The sequence below is a fragment of the Eretmochelys imbricata genome, chromosome 2 (genome assembly GCF_965152235.1).
Source record: "Eretmochelys imbricata isolate rEreImb1 chromosome 2, rEreImb1.hap1, whole genome shotgun sequence".
In the NCBI taxonomy this organism is placed as follows: domain Eukaryota; kingdom Metazoa; phylum Chordata; order Testudines; family Cheloniidae; genus Eretmochelys; species Eretmochelys imbricata.
In genome coordinates, this window is record NC_135573.1 from 112,169,275 (window position 1) to 112,183,335 (window position 14,061).

The 14,061-nt window shown below is 39.1% G+C and overlaps 1 protein-coding gene across 4 annotated transcripts in view; it reads right to left on the reverse strand.

Moving 5' to 3' along the window:
• Positions 1–1,842: 1,842 nt before the first annotated feature.
• Positions 1,843–14,061, reverse strand: part of NUP153 (nucleoporin 153) — a 63,315-nt gene continuing 51,096 nt past the window's right edge. For all 4 annotated transcript variants that reach the window (XM_077810623.1, XM_077810624.1, XM_077810621.1 and 1 more), the window contains 6 exons: positions 12,145–12,339; positions 10,759–11,607; positions 8,402–8,773; positions 6,584–6,862; positions 3,907–4,054; positions 1,843–3,217 (listed from right to left, as the gene is read on the reverse strand). In XM_077810623.1, the coding sequence (XP_077666749.1) occupies positions 3,133–3,217; positions 3,907–4,054; positions 6,584–6,862; positions 8,402–8,773; positions 10,759–11,607; positions 12,145–12,339 (1,928 nt within the window). In that variant the 3' untranslated portion in view covers positions 1,843–3,132. The remainder of the gene's footprint in view (positions 3,218–3,906; positions 4,055–6,583; positions 6,863–8,401; positions 8,774–10,758; positions 11,608–12,144; positions 12,340–14,061) is intronic.

Here is a 14,061-nt window from a genome sequence, read left to right on the forward strand (position 1 = left end):
TTTACTGAAGTGTTAACTCAACATATAACTTGTGTTGCCTTAACCCACCTCCTGTCCCTATACAAATCTTAAGTTTGAATTAGGTGCTTTAAACCTGAGCGAGTTCGCCCATCATCTGCTACAAACTGAAGCTCAGGTTAGGCCAGATCAAAAAAAGCCCCTCAAACACATGCACTTATACCAGCAAAACAGTGTTTTTGCTAGTATAATCTTTCTCTCATGGGAGGCCAGGGATGTGGGAAACACCCCAGCTGCTGGTTTTGGTTATACCAGTAAAAGTGTCCACAGTAGGAGAGCTTTGCCAATGTGGTATGCTGACACAGCTATTCCAGCAAAGCCTTCCAAATGTAGACCTGGCTTTAATAAAGTAGGGAGACCTTGCTGCTCATCTAATCACTTTGTGCAGCCAGTCACTTGAGTTTAACTAATGTGTGGCAACAGCAGTGTACAGACAGTGAACCCTTGAAACAGGTAATTACTGTTTGCAAAGGTGATCAGTACAGTAGGAGTGAAGTGGGGAGCTACCCCTTCAGCTGTTTAAATCTGCCCCTCCCAAGTTTCCAACTGTTCCTATCACCTATACAGCTCCACTGAGGGGAGCCCTACTGGAAACAGACTAGCATACTTTTTATTAAGTCTTCTGAGGTTGCTTAGAGCAATGGAGCTAGGTGAGACTACTACAGACTTTGTTAAAAAATACCTCCACCTTGTCTCCACTAGGGTTTTACAGCAAGACAGAAGTCTGTCAAACCCTCCATTTTGGAAATGAAGAGAAACTTGAGGTTCCAGCACAGTCAAGCTACTGAAATTAAGCAGTTAAGAGTATGACAAATTCCCCATTTTCAGAGATGACTAGCACATTTAACTACAAAGCTGTTTCAAAAATATAATTTGATGTGTGACTGACCATAAATATCTTAGCTATCAAAACACCTAACTTTTAAAATTTTTAGTACTAGTTTGCTTTGGTAATTCTAATAGGCTAGAACATTATGTTCAATGCTTAAGTGAGGAGTCTTCCTCGGCGTAGGCTTTGGATTTGTCTACAGCAGAGAAGTTTGAAGTGTTAACCACCTGTAGCTCCTCAGCACATGTAACATAACTTAAATTATTAACACAGTAGAATGGATACCTGGGTTCCAGCCAATCCATGTTTCTGAACGTCCAGTTGGATAAACCTCTGGACCACCTTCACGGTAACAATCGGAGGTAGCTTGTTTCCACAGGGAAATGGATGTTCTTGTCAAGACACCCTTAGTTCCAGGAATGCCTCCTTACTTATGTAATCCTCCCACTAGTCTGTTTCTGGACCGTGAACAATATTGGCAAGTACAGATTGTTAAATTCTGGCAGCAGAAGTGGCTGTCTGATCATTCCCCAGCGAGCTCTGAGATCAGCTTGTCTTCCACCAGCTCACTGCAAAAAATACTTACTGCTGCTTTAGAAGTTTTAATCAGTACAGTGGAAGCCACCATACCAGATGACCTGGTGGTAGGGATTTTAGAATTTTTCCCTAAAATTATTCTAGGTTCAGAGGCTTTCTAACATCCTCACTAGAGTCTCACAGACCACCATCCCTTCCTATTTGCAATCACTTAAGAGCCCTGTGACAATTACATAGAAGAATACTAGGAAAATATTTAACAGCTGGACAAGGAGCCAGGCCTATGTAACCAAGTCACCAGCAAGTGCTTTGCAGTTTGAGATGCTCTGGGCCTCACCTCAGTCCCATATGCTACAGCTCTCTGAATGCCTTGACTTTTTGGTTGGTTTTCAGTGCTGTTGAACTCCACACAGCAGCAATTTTAATTAAATCAAGTAAAATACGAGTACAGGCAAATATTATGGTTATGTGCATTTATTTTGATTTTTAAAAGTATGTAAATGTATATGCAAATTAGGTACAGCCCTCAGGCTCTAGGTAAGTAACCAGTTACAGCCCCTCTGGGTTGAGAAGTTTAAACATCCCCTCGTTTCGAGGATCCATTAAATCACAGAGCACACATTTATACCAATCTCCGTATTTCTGTTAAAAGCAGAAATGTTGCAGAGAGGTATGACCTCTATTCTGATGGACACAATGCTTCATCTTACAGATAGGTTTCAATGTGAGTTAAAACTACCACAGACAATATTTCATAATTTTTATTGATGGCATTTATCCCATGGTTTAACATGTTAATTATACTGTAATAAACATGGCTTTAATATTAAACTTTTCCTTATTATCCAAAGTCACCACAGTCCATTTCTGTAAATATAAAAATATATACTTAATACTTTGTACAATACTGGTTTTTGGTCCAAACAAAAATGGATCAGAAAAGCCAATAAACTCACTTTAAGAATTCCCAATTTTATTTAAAGATTTTCCAAATGGATTTAGGCAACTTTGAATAATGGGATTTACATAATAAAATCTGAGACAATACTAAACAAAAATTGCCATAACACAAAATTAAAATTTCAAGTTCACAGATCTGTTATGCCAAAAAAGAGAAACAAAATTGTATTTACACTTTTTCATAATAAAATAACAAAAAGGCGAGACAGGTGATAAAGAGCCGTAAGAATGAAAGTATAGAAATAGCATATAATTATTAAATGGAGAACTACAGATCTAACAAGTCCTTAGCAGGGACCATCCTTTAATCAGTCTTCCTCTATCAGAAAATTTTAGTGCACAATACACCCAACTCACTCACTTCACACATACACCAGCACAAACTCAGCATAGAAATCATTCATTATCAACATTCTCTACTCTATACAGAATCCCTTCACTGATATAATTACAAGTTTGAGGCGTCAGTAAACGCAAATGAACGCACACAGTGGTGCAGATGAAGAGGTATTATACAAAGCTATTTGCTGTGCAGGCTATCGTCATGTCTATAGCCAGACCATGCCAAGTCTGAATAAAGAAATTACTGGATTCTAAAATAGTTTTGCTTGAGAACTTTCCTGTTGCCAACTCTACCTCTTACCAGAAAAACTAAATGGGGAAAAAGACAGCAGAGTTTTGAATTTCTTTAGGCAGATCTGACTTCAGCTAAACCCAGCATGAGGTACAATCCAATAAGTGCAGGGCACCAGCTGTTGTGAAAATTGCTGTCTAATAACCACTGACAATTATTTTCTACGTCTAACTGCAGTCTTTATCTTCCGCCCAGAAACTGAAGATCCAGAAGCAGAGAACACATTTTTCCCGTTAGACCTGTCAAAAAGAATTCAGAAGTAGTCAAAAGTCTAGCATGCTGCCACTGCAAATCTCAGGATCTTTGTGGAATAATTTAAAATCATCATATGTATTCTGACAGCAATTAGCTAGGCCCAAACTTCATAAAATCCACAGCAAGAGAAGGATTCCAGAAACAAAACAAACACCCACATTTACTGTATTACACACAGAACAAAATGAATAAGTCGCTGGCTTTAAAGTAGATGCAAGGTCTGAAAACATGAAAGGCAGCCTAATTTTCATGCCTCACTTGAGACACTTCAAAAAGTACAGGAGGACTTGTGGCACCTCAGAGACTAACCAATTTATTTGAGCATAAGCTTTCGTGAGCTACAGCTCACTTCACGGCTGCTACTCTGAAACCTTTAAAAAGTACTTGATCTTCAGAGGATGGATGCTCAACATCTGAAAACGGGACCCCTTTAAGATGATGACTGACTAGTCATTTTGCGTGCCAAATCTGGCACTTTTAACATAATTCAGTCTAAGTATTTATATGGAGCTCATTGTTCATGTGAACACCTAAAGTAATCATGTAAATGAAGACTAATTTGGGAGTTGGAAGCTGCACATACTTAACTCTAACAGCTATAATTCCTATGAATTAGGATCCTTATTCCTCCCCACCACCATCACCCTTTTAGTCACTTAAAAGATATTCTTACCCCATTGCAAATGATGGAGTCGGGTTAAATGGAAATCCTGAAGAGCCAGAAGGCTGGGTTGGTGGTGCTGGTGCACCAAAATTAAATACTCCTGGGTTATTACTTGTGAAGCTGAAATTATTACTACTTCCGAACTGGAATACAGCACCTAAAAAAGACAAAGTCTATGTTTAACTCCCCCATCCGATGCAAAAAAAACAACAACAAAAAAACCACGATTCTTCCCCTTTGCCATTCTATCATATAAGTTTGTGTCACAACAAGACTACAGGCTTCCCTAAAGCAGTGATACCAAAGTAGCTATTGCTAAAACCTACACTAAAAATATTCACTCATTTAAGTGGGGCAACTTCATGGAGGACTGGGACTTTTAAGCCAACATCTACTGCAGCATTGCTGATTCAGATACAAGGTGATGGCCCTGTGAATGCAGCAACTTTTAATGTGTGCAGCAGGTTTATTGAAGTCATTTAGGGTACGTGACAGTCAATTCCTTTTATTCTGGATATTTGTGCATTTCAGATTATGTGCCTTTAGAAGTCAGAATAATTCATTATAAAAGCAGGGCATGTGGCATATTTTGAATGGTCTGAACATTTTTAGGAAGCCTTTTGAAAAGCACATTGAGGAGCTATACTTAAAATATATTTATAATCACAGGCAATGCCTCCCACAGGTTGGATTTATGCATAATACTTGGAGTGGTTTACAATTTATCTGGTCATTCATAAATCAAAATACATACTATAAAGTTTTCTGAACCAAGAATTGTATTCAAGTATTGTTTATTATCCAACAAAAGAGTTTCAACATATTCACACAGGCTTTCAGTGAGAGGACGCAGTTACAGACAGAGGCTCCAGAACAGAACCCTTCTAGGTAAGGCAAGGCAAGGCACCTCGCTCTTATTAACCAAGTACTTCTTTGCAACTTACATTTTTCAATACTAAAGTCACAACTACTGTGATTTCAACTTCAAGGGACACTCCCAGGGCTTACACCCAAATTTTGGTGCTGTTAAAAAAAAGTGTTACTGAACCTAAGTTAAGATTTTTTAAAAAGTGGGTCCCTAAAGTCAGTCTCTTAAATCTATAGGAGAGCTTCTAAAATTTAGGCTATTTAGCTAGGTGCCTAAGTATAAAATAAAATAATGTTCATTTTCATTCTTATTGTATTTTTTTATTTTGAAGCGTAAACGTTGTACAAAACCATTAATGCAAAACCATTAAAACTGGGAGGCAGACTCCAGGGTAGGTGTACTGCCTGAAACAAAAGGTAGGCAATTTTTAAAAATTGCTGAAGGTAGTTTAGATTTCAAGTTAATCATTAAACCCCAGACTTACGATGAGGACTACACCCACTGCAGGACTAGGGCCTGACTATTTCAATCTGAACAGTTTATTTGGATTTGAACATTCCCTTGCAGTGTTTACAACCCAGCCCTGTGTTACAGGACAAACAAAATCCATTAAAAAATGAAACTGACTACTGTACTTTCACTGTCCAAACTGAGTGAAATGCAAAAAATAAATAAATCTAACTTTCTTTTCAATTTTTCTATTAAGAATGAGTCATAACATTTAAGGGTATTATTGTGCCCTTTTAAAACTGTTTCCCTATTTTCTGTTACAGCAGTAACCTTATAGCTACAAGCCTAGCTGTAAATAAAGTCTCACTTTACAGTTGAGTGTGTGGTTTTGATATATAAGCAAACATTTTATACTGTGCTAAGAAGTTTATAAATTCACCTGAAAGCTCAACAACAGTCCATATGTTTGTCTAACACCTAATGCAAGGAGTTAGGCACTACCACAATATAAACGTTAAATAATCTGTGCAGACCAGGTAATCAGACAGACACTGATCTCTAAATGCCACCAGATCAAGGGAGGGCTGACTAAGTCTTTCAAATGAATAGAAATAAAGTGTCGATATTGTTGCTATGGATAACTGATTACTGACCTGTATTATTTGCTTATTTTCCTAGATGATGTTTATAATTTCTATAGAATTACTGCATACACCCCCAGTCAGTGAATAAAGCTCCCACAAAGACAAGGAAGCTGGGAAATTGTTCCTTTTAATAAAAAATATGCATTCTATTCTGAGAAAATACTACTTAAGCTACCATAATCAAAATAATAATAAACTACAGTGACAGAGGAGGATCCTCATGAATGCAGGGCCTTGTCCAGGCTTAGAGTATATTCATCTTCAAGTCACATTGCCTTCAACCTCGTGGTGTGAGTTTCATATATTTTTATACTGTGTTTTTCTAACATTTGTTAATTTTAACACTAACATTCTTGAAAGAGAACAAATCTTAATTTCACCCTAATGAATTTTGTGGGGAAGTTTCTGATGAAGGTGGGGGGTACCATCTGACCTCTACGAATGATGCAAATTACTGAATAATTCTGTTAATGGACATTACATGTTATAGTAATCAGATTCTGTTTCTTATCTGTAATAAAGTGTTTAATATGCACTGTGTTTGAGAAAGGAGATTAAAAAATAAAACAATTTATTCCTTAAAAGTTGTAGTGTTTTACCAAAAGTTGGCATGAAATCCCACGTAGCCTTATTACTTACTGAACAGTTAAGGAGAGTTCTTTCTAGAAACAAACCTACATCTTGAGACCAAAATAAATGTCAGACATGAAGGGCTTGCACTCACTGGAATTAGGTGTTGTACCGGAGCCAAAACCAGGCTGTTGGCTTGCTTGCTGTCCAAACACAGGAGGCTGACTACTGCTTGACACAGACCCGAAGGCTGGAGGTGCAGGCTGAGAGCCAGCTGAAAATAATGAAGTTGATGATAATGATCCAAAGGTTGGAGCATTTGGCTGGCTGGCACCTTGACTTTGACCAAATGTTGGTGTCTGGCTGGCACCAAATGCTGGACCAGCAGCAGGTGCTGAAGACCCAGAGCCAAACACAAATGAAGAGGAAGAACCTAGAAAAGCAAGGAAGCAGAACAGAAACTTAAGTATTGCATATAACTGACATACAGTAATAACTGAACACACAGGGAACACATCTGCCAAGTGTCACTATTTCAAGGACTTTTCATTTCGTCTAAAGACATTTCAGGCAGCAATTACACAACAGAGAAAAAGAGCATGGTCTACTGCACTATAACTTAGAATCAAGGAAAACAGATTTGTTTAATTGCACATACAATTTTGGATTTCTGCATTAGAAATAATAGTCAATTAATATGTCATTTTTGCCTCAGATTCAGTGCGATTTATTCAAAGTGACAACCTGGTTTGCTGGCAAAGAAGCCATAATTCAGAGTTAGGATATTATTTGTTCTTAAAAAATGTGGAATTCTTCATATGGCAATTCCAGGTCCAAACTCTGAACTGCTGCTTCTGGCACAAAGAGTTCCTGAACTTAACTTCTCGGGTTATGAGGGTTAGAGACAACCAAATTTAAATTCTGCTTCTTAATAGAAAGAATAACAAAATAAATTTTACTTAAATCACTGGGTGGTTTGAGCTTGTACCTCTGAGTTTAACTTAAACTCATGCCAAATTAGATGACACATTTTAGGATTTTAGACTCTGATCTCTAATTTGTTTGAATCAGTGGGAGATAAACAGGATCACTGTTCTTAACCCATTAACCTGGAAGAAACAAATCTGATCTTAAATGAACCGGTCATAGTAGCAGCAGCAAATGCATGAGTGTTGTGCTTAAACACTGCACTAATGAAGAAGGCTGCACTAAGGTAAAGAAGTCAAGAATTCTGTGCTTAAAAATACTAATGACATTTGAGGATTTTCACATGTGGAAGGTAGAGTGGGAAGGTAAATAAATGACCATTTTCACTGAGAAGCCTGAGGGCTGTCAAGTTGATCTGAGCTGCAGAGGAGGCAAATTGAGAACCAAGGGCTCAGCAACGTAACTATGACAGCAACAATATTGTGGCAACAAATGGACCCAGACCATTTAGTGAGGGCTTTAACTTTTCCAAGAGGTTGTTTGGTTTTTTTTAATCTCTTCACGTTTTAAAGAATTGGGAAATTAGGCTGGATTTTCAAAAACTGATTCTGGTACAGCAATATTCCATAACTTCAATCAAATTTCTCTACGGTTTCCATATTGGAAGCAGAACTCTAGTTATATGAACTGAAAACCAAATACAGAGGTTATGTGGTGTATAAAACAACGACTGTGACACTTTGCTCTGAAACTATTTCTAATACTTATGCCTTTTTCCAATAGGAATGCCTTATGACTTTTCCTAAAAATTTCTGTGACAAAGTCCTTGAGATTTATTGATGAAAAATACTAAGAGCTAGGATTTTTTTTTCATAACAAGGTAGCCCCACTAATGACTGTGACTCCTTTGTTGTACAAAGACTACTGAATAGCCCTGTACACAGCCCATGTATTCTCCACAGTAAAATGCTGATGGAAATAAAATTGTGTTGGTCCTTCATCTACCCACAACAGTGAAATTACCAGCACTAAATTGTATACATACCTGTAGAACTTGATGTGGTTGTGGCCCCAAAGTTGAAACCAGAGGTTGCAGTATTGTTACTGCTTGTTCCTGAACCAAAGAGAAATGACCCAACAGCTGCACCTGTGCTGGAGGATGTGGTTGCTGGTTTGTTTTCTTGAGAGAATCCAAATGACTGAGGGGCACTGGATTCAGCAGCATTGCCAAATGCAGAACTGCTCACAGTGTTGCTGGCCTGTCCAAACAAAAAGGCAGCGGCAACTGGTGGAGGATTTGAGGCAGAGGAGGAGCTGCCGCCAAACACACTACTGCTGTTAGCTGAAGTGCTTGGTATGGCTGTGCTGGAGGAACCAGAGCTCAAGAAACCAAAGGCTGGCTTTGCTGCCCCTTGATCTGAAAAGAAGGAAAGCAATTATAAAGTACTTTAGAAATGAATGGCAAATGAGGCTCTGAAGGCACAACATACGTTTTGTTTCAAGCACTGAATGCCAACACCACCACTGGATGACACTTCAGTTTCATGGCTTCTCTCTCACCTATGTAAAACCAAGGTGAAATGCATAAACTGGTCTCTTTCCCAGGAAAAACACAATCGGGGGGGGGGGGGGGGGGGAGGGGGAGGGGAGGGGTTCATGAAGACGACTACAAAGCAGAGGAAAGGCACTCCTGTCTTGGCTCTACTTGTGGCTGGCAAGAGTAGGGATGTTTGCTAAGGAAATATGAAGTAGCATTACATAGGTACAAGTACTTAGGGTTTTTTGTTTTGTTTTTGTGCCACCAGTAGCGGAAATGCTTGGTAGTAAATTTTTCCAAGAGACATCAGAACAAATAGTTTCATGGCTATGCTAAATGGATCCTACTTCGGGGGGGAGAAGGGACAGACTGATTTAGAGATTTTTCTTCTCCACCCCACTGTGAATCTAAGGACCTGATCCTGCTTTCTTAAGTCAGGCAAAACTCAACAACTAAGTGAGTACTTAGCCTGTGTAAAGGCTGCAAGGTCAGACCCTAGTTATACTTTCACAAAAATTCCAGGGTGCCCTGTTTATCCCTAATGGGGGTTAAAGTTTACTAATTAACCCCTGTGCTATCTGGAAAATAATTTAAAATTGGTAAAAGTGCATATATAAATATGCATATTTAAGTACCTTCAAGATTTCCTACAAAAGCAAATAAGACTAACCCTCCTCAGTCCAATTTCTTCATCAACCATTTTGTTTTAAGACATTAAACTAAGTTTACCCACATTTTGGAAAGCTTTAAGCTTTCACTAAGTCTGTTGCTGTGTCCATTTCTCAGACTTAATTGTCTGGCATCTTCTTTTCATTTCTCAGTCTCCATTTTTCTATTACTTAGGTCTCTGTTTCAACTCCCCCTTTCTTTGGGGAAGGAGATGGGGCCACTTTATGCCGAAAGGGGAACTTAATTCCTCAAAGGACTGTCATAAATCTTTTCAATTAGAACTAACAAGAGTCCTTGCTGACACTGACTCTGGGATTAAAATAACACTGTAAATATTTATGTCATGGTATTTCATCTCAGACCTCTGAGCCCTCATCTACTATTTGTCTAGCAACATCATCATGCAGTTTTATGATTCTGAACAACATAACACTGTGAAGAGACTAATTGCAAAACACTATTTTTAGTCAGAGTTACTGACAAAACTCTTTGCTAATCCTTTAGAGAAAAAAAATCGGTTTTAAAACATGACAGGTAGTTGGGCACAACTGGAACTTAACAGCCAGAAAGCCCTCTATGCAGCAACATCACTAAAAAGCTCATTTTCACCTGCAAAGGTAGAGATATTACCAATATATGGACTAATGTGGGACAATATACTAGTACCAGATTTTGTACCAGTATAACTATTTCAGTTAGGGCTGTGATTTATTTTATCTTTTTTACTGATATAGTTATAGTGGTATAACTTCTCGTGTGGCCACAGTTATAGCAGTACAACATATTCCCCATCCCACACTGGAATACGCTGCACAGGTATAAGGCACCGTTACACTGGGATAACTGCGTCCACGCTGTACTGCTTTAACTATGGAGGTATGGAAAGCAAGAGGTACAACTTTTGTATTTAGGCAAGGCCTAATAGAAAATGGTTCTTACATGCAGTAAATATTTTCTCAATTTTTCAATCCATGGTATTCAACTCCACTGAAGTCCTTGGAAAAACTGTAACAATCCTGTTATCCTCTAAGACCCAGAATTGTAAATTCATCTTCATGTAGTAAACAAAAGCTTTTCTAAAGACCTAACACATGAACAAATCACTCGAATATATTTGTTTTCTTGGCAGTGACTTAATTTTGTTACTTCATGAACTTGACCAGACAACTAAAGTTTAAAGCAAAAGATTCTTTTACCTGCAGTATTGGTTTGTGCCCCAAATGTAAAAGCTGGCTTTGTTTGCTCAGTTTCCTTCTCTTCTGGTTTTGTTAAGTTGAAACTGAAAGTGGGTTTTGCTGTGCTTTCTTCTTTGGTCTGCTCAGACTTCCCAAATGAAAAGATGGACTGCACCTTTGGCTCCTCATTGTCAACTGTCTTCCTGAACACTAATGAAGTAGCAGAGGTAACAGTGTCCTGTTTCTCCTCTGTCCTTCCCAAGACAAACTGTGAGGCAGATGCGGGCTCCATGCTGCCAAAACTGAAGCCTCCCTTTGCCGAAGGAGTTTCATCTTTTTTCTCCTCTGCCTTTTTAAATAAAAAAGGAGTTGTTGCAACTTCCTTTTCTGCCACCGTTCCAAAACTGAATCCACTCACTCCTGTTTTATTCTCTGATGTAGCAATGGAGGCAGTAGAACTTGTGCCAAAACTGAAACCCCCTAGAACAGGTTCCTCCTTCTTTTCCTGCTGTCCAAGATTAGATGTCCCAAACTGAAATGCTGAAGTAGATGGATTGCTTGTACCAGAGGGAAGTCCAAAGTTAAAATTGTTATTCTTACTGTCTCTTTTACTCTCCTCTGATTTAGAGTCGGAGGAAGAGACTCCAAATTTGAAGTCCCCTGAAGTTTTAGAGAAATTAAAGCCACCAGTCATGTTGTTTGTTACAGATCCTGACTCTGATGTAATACCAAACTTCAAACCCCCTTGTTCTCCAAATTTAAAACTTTCTGTGCTTCCTACTGTCTGAGATGACTCAGAGGATGATGACTGAATACCAAATTTAAATGACGGTGCAGCAGCATCTGAGGACACAGCAGCAGTACCAAAACCTGTAGAAAGGAATAATAGACTACATTTGTAATACAGACACATGCACTTAAGTCCTGCTCTGCAACAACACTGCTATTCTGGTCCTGATCCTCTCCTGAGCCAATTATATAAAAAAAAACCTTTTACTAGAAATGCCTTTTGTTTGTAGATTGTCAGTTACTTTATCATACAGACCCTCTCAAATGAGTGGTGCTGTATCCCCAACTAGGATCAAAGAACTGTACTCAGGACTCACTCTAAACCTAAACTTTTTATACACTTCAAACTAACAGATTTGGTGATATGGAATACTTTAACAACAAGAATATATTCCCCGTCCTGCCCCCAACAAGAGATATTTTCCTCACACATACACACAAAGACAATGCTGAGCCCTAACAAGTCATTTGTGAACGTTTATTTTCTTTTTTCTGATATACAACACACACACACACTTTGGAAAAAATGCAGCAATTCACACAAATCTTCCACTACAACTGATAAAAAAAACAACGGAAAGAGTGCAATTATTATTTCCTTCAGGAAGCAAACATTACCTTGTAGCTCAGGTTTGGTGCCTGGTTTTGCATTCTCACAAGCTATGCACTTTGTGGCCTCTGCTTTGTTTTGTACCAAGCATATTTCACAGTCCCAGCTTCCCTCAGGTTTCTTGAATTTGTCTAATCCCAGAAATCCTCCAGAAGGAGTGGAGAAAGAGGATGTGCTGCTACTAGTCACAGGCAATGAACACCCTAGGAAACAAAGGAACGTGTTAAAAGTCTATTTAACTAACTAACTAACTAAGATAATTTCATGAAGCTCTTAAGTTTCAAATACACTTTCAAGCTGTAATGTATAAACTGACCAAGCACAAGAAGAGGAAACAAAACCTGCAGATTATTTTAAATATAAATTGAGTATCTCTGAAGAATCTTGAAGAGCTTTACAAACTTAAAAGTAATATACAGACTATATAGAGGGATTACTTGAAGCACACTAAAATGCAGCCAATGCTAAGTTTAAACAGCTAATGAAGTTCATAGGCTACTTCAACATACCTCAGCTATTTAAGACAGAAAGAGAAGGAAACTGTAACCAACTGAAATTGCAAGAAAAATTCAGGTTGACAGAAGGTAATTACCAGAGCTGGAATTAATGCTGGCCCAACTTGTAAAATGACATGAGGTAAGAAGTTATTTACTAAGCAGACTCATCAGCAAATTCCAACCAGATCTCTTCCTCCTTCCCCTCTGCCCCAGCAAGCCTGAATAGAGGACTAAACACTCCTGCAGCTGCAGTGACTCTTCTCCGCCTCCTGCTCCTTGGTGGTTGCTAAAGCTACTCCCACCCTCTACCCCCTCAGAACTATCAAAGGCTGGAGGAGAAGAGGAAAGGCTGGTGATAAAGCAGAAAGAAGAGACTTGTCTAAAACCACACACCCCTGTCAGTGATACAAGAGCTAGATCTCATGAGCTCCAGACTCCCAATGCCATGCTCAATCACCCAAACCAACTGTCTTCAACAGCAACAGAGGCTTCTTTGAAGAGACATGGAAGGCACCGTATTATCTGCAGCACTGGCATGCTCTCATTAGTAGCTGGCTCCTTCCGCCTGTCCTACAACCTAGACCCATCGTCATCCCCCAACAGTGTCAGTGGATGCTGCTCCCGTAGCAGGCCTTCTGACTTCCATAACAAATACTCAGATTGAAGCACAAATCCAAATCCAGCACATATATAAAGGGTCCCCTGAACACCAGTTGCATCCCAGCAAATTTATCCTGTTGAACTGGGTCTTTGAAGCAGCCAGATTGAAGAACTGCCTGCGTACCTTCTACTCTTCTCCTCAAATTCACCCTCCTTTGACTTCAACCATGGAAGATAGGGAAGATATTCACCCTCATCTCACAACTTAACTTTTAGAATGATCGGATATTTTTTGCCCTCTCTCTCCCCTCTAATTCTCATCTTTGATGGACCTGGAGGCCACGCAGTTCTCTGCATCATGGGGATCTCACTGAAATCTTTCATTTCCCAAACACCTCTCAGCAATAGCCCAAAGCCAGACAAGCCACATCTAAAGGGCCAGCTTACATGAGCAAGTCCCTGAAGTAACAAGGTGTTCACTATGGTGATGGAAGTCCACAAAAGCAACGACCTCTGGAATTGAATATATATTTGGAAGAAATTCCACTCTAACCGTGCAGAGTGGTTGGAGAGCTAGGTTCAAGCTCATTTTACAGTTGCTAGAATTTTTCAGGAAGGCTTTAAAAAGGTGATTGATAGCACGTTACATATTACTAGAACAACTCATTCTTAAAGTCCATCAGGGGGTCCTTTAAGAAGGGTTTTCCACCATTTCCCACCAACCTAGAATCCAGATTTTTACAGCTCACAGAAAATCTACAAACTAAGCCTTGGCCAATAGTCAGTTTGGAGTCTTGGCTTAGTGGTCTACAGACCCACCCCCCACTT